At 39.1% G+C, this 12,177-nt stretch overlaps 2 protein-coding genes across 2 annotated transcripts in view; both read left to right on the top strand.

Moving 5' to 3' along the window:
• LPCAT2 (lysophosphatidylcholine acyltransferase 2) overlaps positions 1-11,688 on the top strand; it is a 33,843-nt gene extending 22,155 nt beyond the window's left edge. The window contains exons 11-14 of the mRNA XM_064459368.1: positions 664-817; positions 7,750-7,848; positions 9,650-9,791; positions 10,065-11,688. Coding sequence (XP_064315438.1) covers positions 664-817; positions 7,750-7,848; positions 9,650-9,791; positions 10,065-10,312 — 643 coding nt within the window. The 3' untranslated portion in view covers positions 10,313-11,688. The remainder of the gene's footprint in view (positions 1-663; positions 818-7,749; positions 7,849-9,649; positions 9,792-10,064) is intronic.
• CAPNS2 (calpain small subunit 2) lies at positions 849-7,737 on the top strand. The gene has a single exon (XM_064459369.1). The coding sequence runs from the start codon at positions 2,245-2,247 to the stop codon at positions 3,112-3,114; it is 870 nt and encodes a 289-aa protein (XP_064315439.1). The 5' UTR covers positions 849-2,244; the 3' UTR covers positions 3,115-7,737.
• Positions 11,689-12,177: the final 489 nt, after the last annotated feature.

Here is a 12,177-nt window from a genome sequence, read left to right as displayed (position 1 = left end):
TTGAGGACAGGACCACTTAATCATACAGTAACTCCATCAAATAACTTGGCGTGGCTGTGGTCAAATCTGAAGTATGTGCACAATAAATCTTGACTTCTTACGTATTTGCTATATATCCATTTATAGAACTCTGTCTGGGACAATCTTCAATAGTTACATGGCAATCCTAATCACTCTTACTGAGATGCAGTGGTGTATTTCTGCAGAGAGATCAAGATACTTTTCAGGCTGTAGTGATACTAGTGTTTGGGTGGAAAGCTAGTTAATAGAGCTGAGATCTATTCCCTTCTTTTAAGGCAATATTCACCCTAGGGCATGATGCATCAAAATAATACCACATTTGAATTCACGGTAATGAAAAGCTCTCTGCTAGACTAGCCTAGTAACTGGACAGATGATTCTAGGTTTGGGAAGTTACTCTAAGGAAGTCTGATATACCGAAGCATGGAACTGCCTGCTTTTAATATAAATAACCCAGGGGAGCAGTATTAATTGCTGTTTTCATATAAAATATCAGGTTGGAACTACAGCATTTCTAATGCTGTACATGCATGCTCTGTTTGGCTGTTTTTCATCTTTGAACACTGTAATAACTCCTACTGAAATTCCATCTGTCCAAGATCTGCTGTATAGAAATATCTCCTCTCCCTCATGTTTGCATAGCCTAAAATGGAATCATGTCAGAGAGCAGTTGGATACCTTTGCTGCTATTGCAAGTGCTTCCAAAGGGGGAAGAATTGGAATTGAGGACTTTGCGGAGTACTTGAAGCTGCCTATTTCAGATGTCCTCAAAGAGCTGTTTCTACTCTTTGACAGGGTGAGTAGTTGGTTAACTGACTTGTTGACAATTTTTTTTTTTAAATCACATCCCAAAAGGATAGTTAATTCATTATATCCAGCTTAGTAAATGCTTCTTGGTTAGCAATTCCCATAGGCAAGATAGGTGACTCTTACAGTTTCCTTCATAAGTTTTGATGGAAAAAAGCTGGTCAGTTTGTACCTTGTGAGATGACAGCCATCTCTTGGACCAAGCAGCTGCACCACCATCAGATGATAATCTTCATTCTGGGAATAGCTGAATATTTCCTTTTGCGTACCCCAGATTTTGAGCTTATGTAAACTCTGACAGCTTAATTAACTGATGTAGTTTTAAGTGGATAATTTAAGGCGGATTGAAGCTGACCACAGCGTATGTTCCTGCTGTGTTTGTGAAGGGTGCTGTTAGACACTATAAGGACTCCTCTTGCCTACCTCCAGCCATAAAGGAGGCTATGCGTTAATGTGATCCTTTAGGCTTTCCTCCATAGTCATGAGTGATCTCTCCCATTTTCTACTTCTCTCTGAAGACGAGAAAAATTGCTCTGTGGATGCACCCCTCTGACTATACCAGAAACATCAGTGACTAGAGTGTAGCATAGAATTCATCTTACTTCTTGGCACCCAATATGTGCTACACTGCAAGCAGCATGTTGTACTGCAAGTGCTTATGAACTGGAGTTTGTTTCTTACCATAGGACCTCTCCCAGCTCAGCATCACTCTTCCTGATGAAGTTAGCTTTAGCAGTACACCTGTACTTGGGAGGTCATTGCATTGTATATGCCGATCAAAATTTTTTCAGGATTTTTCCAGATAAAAAAAAGGTATTACAAGCTCTAAAATAGAGAGGAGTCAAATGTATTTCCTTAATTGCTGAATGCATTGAAGCTCTAGCAGAGCTAGGTACTCATCCTTTCTTAATTCTTGCCTCCCCATCTTGGACCATTGGCTCCTATGAACATATAGTCCGAGTCCTGAAGCACAGTACATACAATAGAAATATGGTGTGGCAACCAAAATAATTATGGGCGATCAAGGCTCCTCTCACTTCACCTATATGGCACAACAGCGTCAGAGACTAGAATTAGCAATGTAATGCTCAATTCACTAAAAAGTTGAAGGCATAAAAGATAGCAGGAACAGACAAGACTCTAGTAAGCTTTTGCTGCATTTATCTTTAAGGAGATCAGCATAACTGTGGAACAGTCACACTAATGTGGCAGGGCTCTTTTCAAATTGCTGCAGTTATGAGCACAGGTATTTTGAGACTTCTGCTCTGTGGCTTTTCAGCCTCATTGTTAAAAAGACTCCTCAAATCACATAAAGCTAACTACGCAGAGAAGAAAAGAAGAAATAGACGTGTATCAACAATTGACAAAAACTACTGACACCTGAGATAACTCTGGCAGCTGGAGACATGCACAGACATGGTGAAGCGTAAGCACGCAGATAAGCTGTGCTGTGCCCACGCCCAGCTCAGACACAGTACAACTTCGGAGAGGTACAGAAGAACAGGATCTCTGAGTAACTCCCTTCAAAAAATCTTCACAATGTTCCTTGCTAAAGCTTTGCTGAGTGGAGGAAGTGGTAGTGGTCATGGAGGGAGCCTTGCACGTGGCCTTGGAGGTCTTCTAACAGGAGGTGGACATGGAGGGAATCTTGTAGGACTTGTCGGAGGTCTTGTCAATCTTATAAGTGAAGCAGCAGCTCAGTATAATCCAGAGCCACCTCCACCTCCTCACAATCATTTTATGAATGTGGAAGCTTATGAGAGTGAGGAGATCAGACGGTTTCGTTGCCTTTTTGTCCAGCTGGCTGGAGATGATATGGAAGTGTCTGCCACAGAGCTAAGGGACATCCTGAACAAAGTCGTTTCCAGGCATCAAGACTTGAAGACAGATGGCTTCAGCTTAGACACATGCCGTAGCATGGTCGCCGTCATGGACAGTGATACAAATGGCAAACTGGGCTTTGAAGAGTTTAAGTATCTGTGGAACAACATCAAGAAATGGCAATGTGTATACAAGCAGTATGATACTGATCAGTCAGGCACTGTTGGGAGAGCTCAGCTGCCGGATGCCTTGAAGGCTGCAGGCTTCACCCTGCATGAACAACTCTGCCAGGTGATCGTGCGCAGGTACGCTGACGAGGACGGTAGCATGGATTTCAACAACTTCATTAGCTGCTTGGTACGACTGGACAGCATGTTCCGGACCTTCAAGTCCCTAGACCAAGGTGGAGATGGACAGATCAAAATGACCATTGAAGACTGGCTGCAGCTGACCATGTATTCATGAAGGCATAGCAGAGAAGAGTAAGCTTTGTGTGGAAGATATACATGGAAGACTACAATCCCGTACTATAGAACTGTAGTCTTTCTGTTGTTCTAAGGCAGATGTAGTTAGTGGTAGATAGCTCAGCTTACAGTGTTGCAATTCCTCTTCTGTGTGCATTAGTCTGCTTTTCTGAAGGGTTTGTGTCAGTTGGACAGCTGCGTAAGTCTCTCAAAACTATCTCTGCATCAAAGTTTAGTTACTTCTTCATGTAAAGTGGCTTGTATATGAGTATACGTGTTATATAAAAAGCTCATAAGTTTGGTGTTGCTTTGTGGTGTTACTGTTCCGATTTGTCAGCATTCACTAGGCTGGAATAAAGCTGCTTGCCTGAAGGCAATCACTAGTAAACAGAGTTGTGCAGTTATTCCTAACAAGGGGGAAAACATGACAATTACAATAACTGTAATGATGAATGAATTCACATAATCATATTTAATTTCCTTCTGACCTCTGCTTTTTCATGCTTGTCTGCTGAAGCAAAACCTGAGTGGTATTGTCACTGGCCAGGACAAAATTGAAGACTTATATAAGGCTACTCGTACAACCTTTTTCTCCATCCTACAATTCTGTTAACTAGTCTTTTCTCTCTTTCCTTGAAGCCTTATTATAGTTATAATGAGAACAACTTAAAATACTGCGTTTATATTTAGAGAAGCTTGCTGTAATAATGCAATCCCATAGCAGCCAGCCAGCCAAAATCAACCTCTGGCTTTCTGAGTTAAATTTTATCAGGGCACAGAGTCCCACTAAAGCTAGTTATGCAGTTCTGTCCAAGACATCAATTTTTGAGTAAAAAAAAAAAAAAAAAAGGAATAATGTGAACTGTCAAATGTACATTTCTTCAAATTAAGGATTACATAGTTGATGAAAACAGCTCTTGCACTGCAATGTAACAAAGCAGAATTCTCAGCAGGGCTGTGCTGCTTTAAAAGAAAATTGTGTAGGGTGTGTACCAGCTGACTGGAATGTGAAAGGATGAGTGGAGTAGCCCAGCCTGGGCACTGTGTACTGCACTGCGCACAGTCTCCAGAGGTAAGAGTCTACATGCCCCTGCCACTCCCCAGGGAGACATCAGTGACTAATTGAGAAATACCACACAATAGCTGCAGGGCATCTGAATACTAATGTGTTTTGGTTTTGTTTCTAAATCTCCATAGCTTTGATTTCTAAATCTTGCAGTTGGCAGATAGTATTTTCCAAACTGATGAAATCTCCTGACTGGTATACTTGCAGAGGCCTTTTACTTGCAACTTAGGAAAAAGTTAACTTACAACTTTTGCCCAGACTGTTTTCCTCCTGCTCTTTGTTTAATACCAAACTGGGTGACAGAAACAGTAAAAATAGTTGTATTGTGATGAAAGAGGTCAGTTCCTTCATAATGGCATTCACCCCCCTCCCAGTTATTCAGTGAAAAAACAGAGTTATTCACAGTGGCATTTGGGCTCTGAGTAATAGAAAACTGAGCATGAGGGAAAGTGTGGTACCTCTACGTGAGCACCATCCTACCAGGTTTGTTTCAGAATTTCCCTTTCTGACTCGTTAGGACTTGCATGTAGCAATGGGCAGTGGAAGTTTGGAGTTACAGCAAAAGCTTCTTAGACTATGAGCCGGGATATGAACACAAGAGGTGCATCTGCAGTTCCTCCTCAAATGGTCCAGCTGTAGCTTTTTTGTGGTAGCCTTGTAAGTGACTCATGGTTTACTCAGCTAATCAGAACAGGAATGACCAGTGCACACACATATACATACACACACTTGATTTTTCCTGTTGCCTTACATAGTGAGAAAAAAGTTTTGGGGCAGTAGTACTTTAAACTTTATTGACTGCATCTGTCTTGCAGAGAGCTTTGCTCACTGCATAAAGTTTACTGATTATCCAGCCCGAATCTCCTTGTGCAACTCTTAAATGGAGACTGTTCACAACAATGCAAATTTTAGTGTTTAGCAAAGTGTAAGATTTACTGTATTATATGAAAAACCCAACAACAAAACACTAGTTACCATAGCATGCTATAGTGAAAACAGTAGCAGAAAACTAGTTACCTTAAAGAAAACAAGGGTTGTTGAGGGTATGCTATGTTTCAGTTATTTTGTGTAGCATAAATACAAATATATAAATATTGATGTTGTACTTTGCTATTTAGAGAACCGGAGCTCAGCTCACGTGTTTTTTCCTTAAAATATTATTGCATGCATAGGCTGCAAAAACAGCTAGATACAGATAGAAAGACTATTGCAAGTTGCTCTTTTGCAGTGGTGCTACATGAACACTGAAGGATTTCTGGCATTTTCAGTTTAACACCTATCATTTCTCCTTAACCAAAATGCCAGAGCATCTGGAAGTTAGCCAGCATCCTAGGGTTTATTAGAGCTAGTCACAACATGATCTTGCAAGTATAGTAAGTTTATTTCCTACTCAGATGGCTGGAGTTCTGTGTATCAGATTGCACTCAGTTTTGGTTACTGGGGTTTAGCACTTTAGTGAAAGTAACATGACCCTTATTAGCTCTTGTCATTTTAGCACAGCCAAAGCTGTGTTAACTGATTTCAAAAGTTATTTTTAATGAGACTATTTTATTTAAAGTTTACTTCCCAATTCTTTTCCTGTGATACTAATACTTCTTCTTTAAAAATAAATTTTAAAAAATATTCTAATCGCAAACAGTCCTTTGCTAAGAATTCAGCCTATAAAACTGTCCAGAAATAATATTCCATGGAACTTTGAACAATTATTATCTACAGTCTTGCTTCAGTTGTTTTAAGAGTTTAGGTTTATAATGATAAATGTTAAAAGTTAGATCTACTATCGTTATGAGAACTATGATGCAGCCAAAATACTTAAAGTCAAACTTTGCAGCACAATAAGAGCACAGATTTCTAAATAAAATAGCATTTATGAGAGAACATTGTCCTTTTCTAATGATTGAAAACTGTTGAAAGCTATATCCCTTAGACACACATGAAAATAACTTTAAAGACTATTCATATTTTTGCGAAGAAGTTTCCTTAAAATTCACAGGCCTTTAAAGTACAAGATGTTCAAAGGTTGTCTTCAAAAAAGATTGGTTAGACCATTAATATAAGGAAAATCACACTTCTCCATGCAAAACAGTCTTGAATTGGTGTTGAAGGCTAAATAAAATTGTATCTTAGTGGTTTTAAATCCTGTCAAATATATAGCTTGACAAATAAAAGTTAGTACTGAGTCCATTATTACACATATTTTGTTAATCAAGGACTATCTTAAGACCTACATTCAATGACAGAAATCCCTATTTCATAGAGCCCAAGATTTTCAAAGCGCTCTACAGAGCTGCCTTAGCATTTCTCCACTGGCAAGCTCCATATTCCACTATTCAGCAGCAGAAAGTCAAGAACAGAAAGGTTAAGGCTGGTATGCTCAAGTGGGCATTAGAAGTTGGTAGGAGAGCCAGAAATAGAGTCTAGATCTGGCTGTTCACTACAGATTTACCCAGGAGACCACCCCTCTCGCTTGGCTGAAAAAGTTTTGTGCTGTCCTCAGACTAAGGGAGTCCGCTTCTTTAAAAGTCTTTTTCTTCTTGAAATGTACAACACATCCACAAAGGGAACTCTGCTTTACACTTTTTTGCTTTTAAAATGTTTTTTATGAAAGTCGTGTTTGTGAATGTTCAAAACTACGAACTACTAGTAATCGCTACTATGTTTTCATTACCTACCATGTGTCCCTTCACGTAACTCTTGTATATGGCTTCTTCCCCAGACTGGGTGTTTCCCAAAACCCTCAAGAAACTTTCAGTGTGGTCACAGGAACACTACTGACTTAAGCATATATTTCAACGGGCATCTGCCATTTTCCTGATCTGCAAATATAATGTAGCTTACACAGAATTAATCACGAATCCCATCAAAGCAAGCTTCAAATGTTTTGTTGAAGTACCTTTGTAGTTAACACATTGAACTGTTCATTCAGATTAGAACTGGAATTATCAGAGAGGCTGTTACACTGAATTCATTGCATTTGTGGCTTAAAAGGTAGGACAATGTAGTGGCTTCAAAATAGCACGTAGGGCAATGCATTCACCTCAAAGAAAGGCTTAAGACAGACCATGTAGATTTACTGCATCATCAGGCTGTACTTTCACTGGCATCTATTTTACTGCTAAAGGTTCCCAGGAAGAACTAACTATAGGCAACAGCCTCACTGTTGGCCTGTTTATTCTAGGATGTTGCATTGGGCTCTGGACTTCAGCAAGTGCCAGTGCTACATGAACTGTTACAGTTACCTTAAAGACATGTATTCCAGTTCTCGTTAGAGGCTTCTTTGAGGTCATATACTAAAGAAAAACTTGTAAGTTGTTTTAAATCTTTTTTGTTTGTGTGTTTATAAGATAGAAATTGATACCCCATTTCTAGCTATTGAAAATACATATATAGCTACTTCAGCCCTAGTATTACATATATTTAGTGAGCTGTTAGTATTTTTTTTCAGGAAGAACAAATACCTCTCGTGTTGTAAACTGTCTTAGTGCATGTTGTATAGTTGATTTATACAACAGCTTTTAAAGCAATTTGCTATATTAACTATAAATACTGCCATACGGATTTTGGTTACAGAATGGAGACGGCACCATTGACTTCAGAGAATATGTAATTGGTTTGTCTATTCTTTGTAACCCGGCCAACACAGAAGAGACTATTCGGATGGCATTCAAGGTGAGTTCAATTTAGTGTGAATCTACAAACCTGACAAATCAAGACTGACTGTAAATCTGTTAGCTTTCAAATCATAAGTTTACAGCTTCAATCTGTTATGCAAATGTGAGTAATACTCTTAAACCAATTGACATTTAGAGTCTGAAGGGGAGGGAGAGAATTGCAGGCATCAGCTTCATAGAAAAGGGTTTCAAAAGCCATGTGAAGGCACTAATGAATATGTAACTTGGCAGGCTAACTCCAAAAATGATTCAGCAGCACTTGCAGTTTTTTCGCCTGAGGTTTTTTCTGCTGTGGTTCTTCAGTGTCACAAGTAGACAATAGATGGAGCAATATCCTCTTATGGGTCAAGCAGTGACTCTACTGAGAGTCACTGTTGTTAACAACGAGGAGGGGGAAAAAATCAAGAAAGGCTATTCAGGACTGGCAGATCCAAAACTGGGCTGCATCTAAGATCATCTACTGGCTTCTACTATGGCGTCCTGATAGTACAAGCAGTCTAGGAGCAGTAGCTCCTTTCAGATCTCAGGTACAAACAGGCAATATGTGGCCAGAGATGCCCAGGTTGTGAATCCCTGAACAGGAAAATGCTCAAGTGACTTTTTTTTCAGTAGATCTTTGACACAGATTCAGTTATTTTACCCACTAATCTGTTCCTACGAACCATACTGAACAATATATTGAGATACGGATCATATTCATCTTAAACTGGATACCTTTTAGTGCTGATGCATACTTGGGAAATACCAGAATTTTTAGGGTAATCCATTATATCCACTGGCTGCTTGACAGATAAGTGCTACAGCTGTTCAAAGTGATTTGTGCTTTTTCACGGATGTTTTATCACTACAAATTCCTAGGAAGAAGCAAGCCTAGCAGCAATTGTTGCTGTTTCATTGTTTTGTTTTCTCTTCAGTATCTTAACAGTTGCACTGATTATAAAATTAATAATTTAATTCCCAGTTTCAGTGGGAAATGACTGGTTCAGCTGGTAAAAGCCTATTTCAGTCTGAAATGCAACCATAGGTTTCCTTTTGCCACTTGTTTTCTCTGCCACTAAATATACTTTCTTTCGCAATGGGAAAGTTTGCCTGTAGCCAGTACTTAAGAATTATAGCCATCCATCCCTTGTATTTCTCAAGGGGTTGATTCATAGCAGATGCTTACTGTCATTGCACCGGGAAGGATGGGATGATCAACGTACACCTACTGTCTGCATTCCAGTCACCAAAATTGCTTGTTAATCACGATAATTCCTTAGTGGATGACAGATCACATATACTAAAATGGAGGTATTTTATGTCAGAGCATAAACTATGGCAAATTTAATCTGATGGCAGTTGTGCCATAACTTAATGAAAATTAATACTAAAATCTGCGATGTTCCACTATACTGCGGCTGAATCCAGTAGACCCTTAGTGTAGCTCATGGTGACAATTAACATAAACTTTGTTTACATTTTGTTTTTATCAGTTTTGCATGGCTTTTACTACTGATAATGCTGTCAGGTTTGTTTGTTGTTGCAGGTTTGCTATATACTTCTCCTATTAGAGAATATTCTAATCCCAACTATAGCATGTACATTGCTTTGCTAAGTGTCTGCTTAGTCTCCTTCCAGGGAACATACATAAAATCTTTTGCAATAGAAAGTAACTGAGATGCAACCAGGCTCTTCAAATCCCAGGTGTTGTTTGCAGATCACCTCCTGAATACTAGAAACCTGATATGGGTGGCTGATGTGTACCAAAGGTTCACAGGCAAACTGATGCTAAAGTATTTCTACCATAATGTCTTTTCCAGCTCTTTGACATGGATGAGGATGGCACTATAACAGAAGATGAGTTTGCTTCTATCATTCAGTCAGCTCTGGGTGTGCCTGAGCTTGACGTTTCTATGCTCTTTAAAGAAATAGATGCAGATGAAACTGGGAAGCTGTCCTATGGTAAGTTATGTCCTTTTGTAACAAAGAGGACTCTGATAGTCATATTGACAGTGAGAGTTTCCTACCTTTTTTCTCCCTGGAGTTATCTGATGGTTCTCATATCCTGTTTCTGGGGAAAACTGTTGAAGCACAGACATAGATACTTTATGCGATTTGCCTGAGGTGCTTCACAGGAAAGTAACTGGAGATGAGCTTCAGTAAAAGGAGCAGGCACTGAAATTCTCTTTGATCCTGTTGCTGCAGGATAGTGTCTGTATTTTTTATTTTTTTCAGATGAGTTCAAGGACTTTGCATTCAAGCATCCAGAATATGCCAAGCTGTTCACTACATACCTAGAGCTACAGAGATACCAGTTAGATATGTTGGAGGAGGATGACATTGAGTCACCTGAAGTCAAACGCAGTCCAGTTAGAAGGAGTACAATCCCAGTCTCAGAAACAACACCAATTGCAAGAAATAAAGTCTGTCCTGAAGGCCATGAAGAGGATAACTCAAGTACCTCTGACAAAAAGGATGACTGAGAAGAGTTAAAGAAATCATCTCTTGAATTCCACAGGACTTCCTCCCTACCTATTCATAAGCACAATAGGTATAAAATAGAGATGGAAGTTACAATTTAAAAAAAGAAGTTTCTTTTTTTACTTTCATATCAGGAGGAGCTATTCCTGTTGAGTGTAAGGGAAAAACCACTGTAACTATTCTGTCCTTGATGTCAGTATCACAATACTGGGAATGTTGCTCACTGTCTTCCAAGTTCATGCTTCTACAAAAGTACCAGATGTGCTAAGAGGCTCCAGCACTGCAGTGACCTCTCAGAAACGAGACTGAGGAGTCCACTTGTGTAAAAACAAGTGGAGTTTTTGGTGCTGCTCAATTCCTCTACATCCCCAAGATGTCTTAAGGGGAAAAAAATTATGCCAGAGTGTTTTAATTTGCATTATCCCTTAGTCTTTCTCAAGTTTCCAAGACACACAAATGAGTTACGAGAAGTTGAGGGTTGAAGCTGTTTTTTTCTTTTAGTTGTCCTTAGATTTCCCTTAACGACTTGTGAACTATAAAGCCTAAGCTTCTAAACAAGACATGCTGATGCACTGATGTTAACAGAAACAGCTTTAGCCTTAAAGGCTAGTTAAAGATGGAAGTGGCTGCACTTCTAACAACAAAAAAACTAATTGGAATTCCAAGACAGCAGCTCACAGTCTACAGGAAAATGCAGACAATAAGACCCAAGAGTTAATGGACTATTTCAAAATAAGTAGAATGTTGTTTACAGTAACAACTGTTCAGGATCACATTAGAAGGAACATTTCAAACTTCAGCATATTTTTATTCTAGTAATTATCAACAGAGGAATGTGACCGTGCTCTGCACAACTTAAAAGGCAAATATGCTGTCAAGCCATAGTTCTAGTAGTTAATATCTACTCTGAAGTTATCTCCTAGAAACCATGTTTGTATTACTGTGCCATTGCTCAATATATTATTTGCTGCAAAACCAAGCTCTTCCTAACCAGCTATTAGAGTATGTGTTGCCTCAGTCCCCTCTAGTGCACTGGAAATTGGGCCTTTACCTTTTCCCATTCTTCATCTGAATGCACTTTATACAGTATTTAAAATATATATGTATTTACACACGTAACTTCTAAGTAAAAAGTTGGAAGGGGTGGAATGACAGGATAATTGCAAATTAAAACTGAGATGAGCAAAGTCTAGAATGTCTAGTACCATAAATAACCAATTGTCAGCAGGTTTCGTATGTAAAATGGTAACCTCTGCCTCTAAGTTATTGCTTGCATTGTGTGGCAGCAAATTCATTGCCATGTTTAATCTTTCTGTGTTTATAATTGTGCCTATCCTGTTGTTTCATGTGCTTAGAATAAATCTGTATTTTTAAAAGACTTTATTTGAACAGCGAAGCCTTTTTAGTACAGTGGGAAGGGTACTCTGTCTACCTTAAGGGGCTGGGGGGGGGGGGATTCTAGGAATGTAAACGAACAAAAATGAATCAAATGAATGAAAAAAGTAATTCCTTGTGATGTCTTACCTTGATAAAAACAATACAACCTGAAGTTGGCATTTTTAGTTCTGAGTGTGATGGCACTTTTCTTTATGGTAAGGGTGGAAAGTTAGGACAAGACTGATGCGTTTCCAAAGATTTACTTCTGCTGACTATCTCAGCAAGAGGGGATATGATGCAAAGATTTGCAGGTACATGGAGAGGTACAACCGGTTTCTGATGGAAAATAAAGCATTGCCATTTACAGGTAAAATGAGTAACCGCAACCATAGTTGAGAAGTAACAGTCATGGCTTTGTGTAATAGGAACATTAGGAGAGGATTTTCTTTCATTTTAGAGAAGAAGCAGGAGTTACCCTAACCTGGCTGTA

This window comes from Phalacrocorax carbo, chromosome 8 (assembly GCF_963921805.1).
Source record: "Phalacrocorax carbo chromosome 8, bPhaCar2.1, whole genome shotgun sequence".
Taxonomy (NCBI): Eukaryota; Metazoa; Chordata; class Aves; order Suliformes; family Phalacrocoracidae; genus Phalacrocorax; species Phalacrocorax carbo.
The sequence above is the reverse complement of the archived record's forward strand: the minus strand, read 5'-3'. Positions and strand labels throughout refer to the sequence as shown.

Excerpts from the sequence above, each read along its gene's own strand:
- CAPNS2 (XM_064459369.1), top strand. The coding sequence starts at position 2,245 with ATGGTGAAGCGTAAGCACGCAGATAAGCTGTGCTGTGCCCACGCCCAG.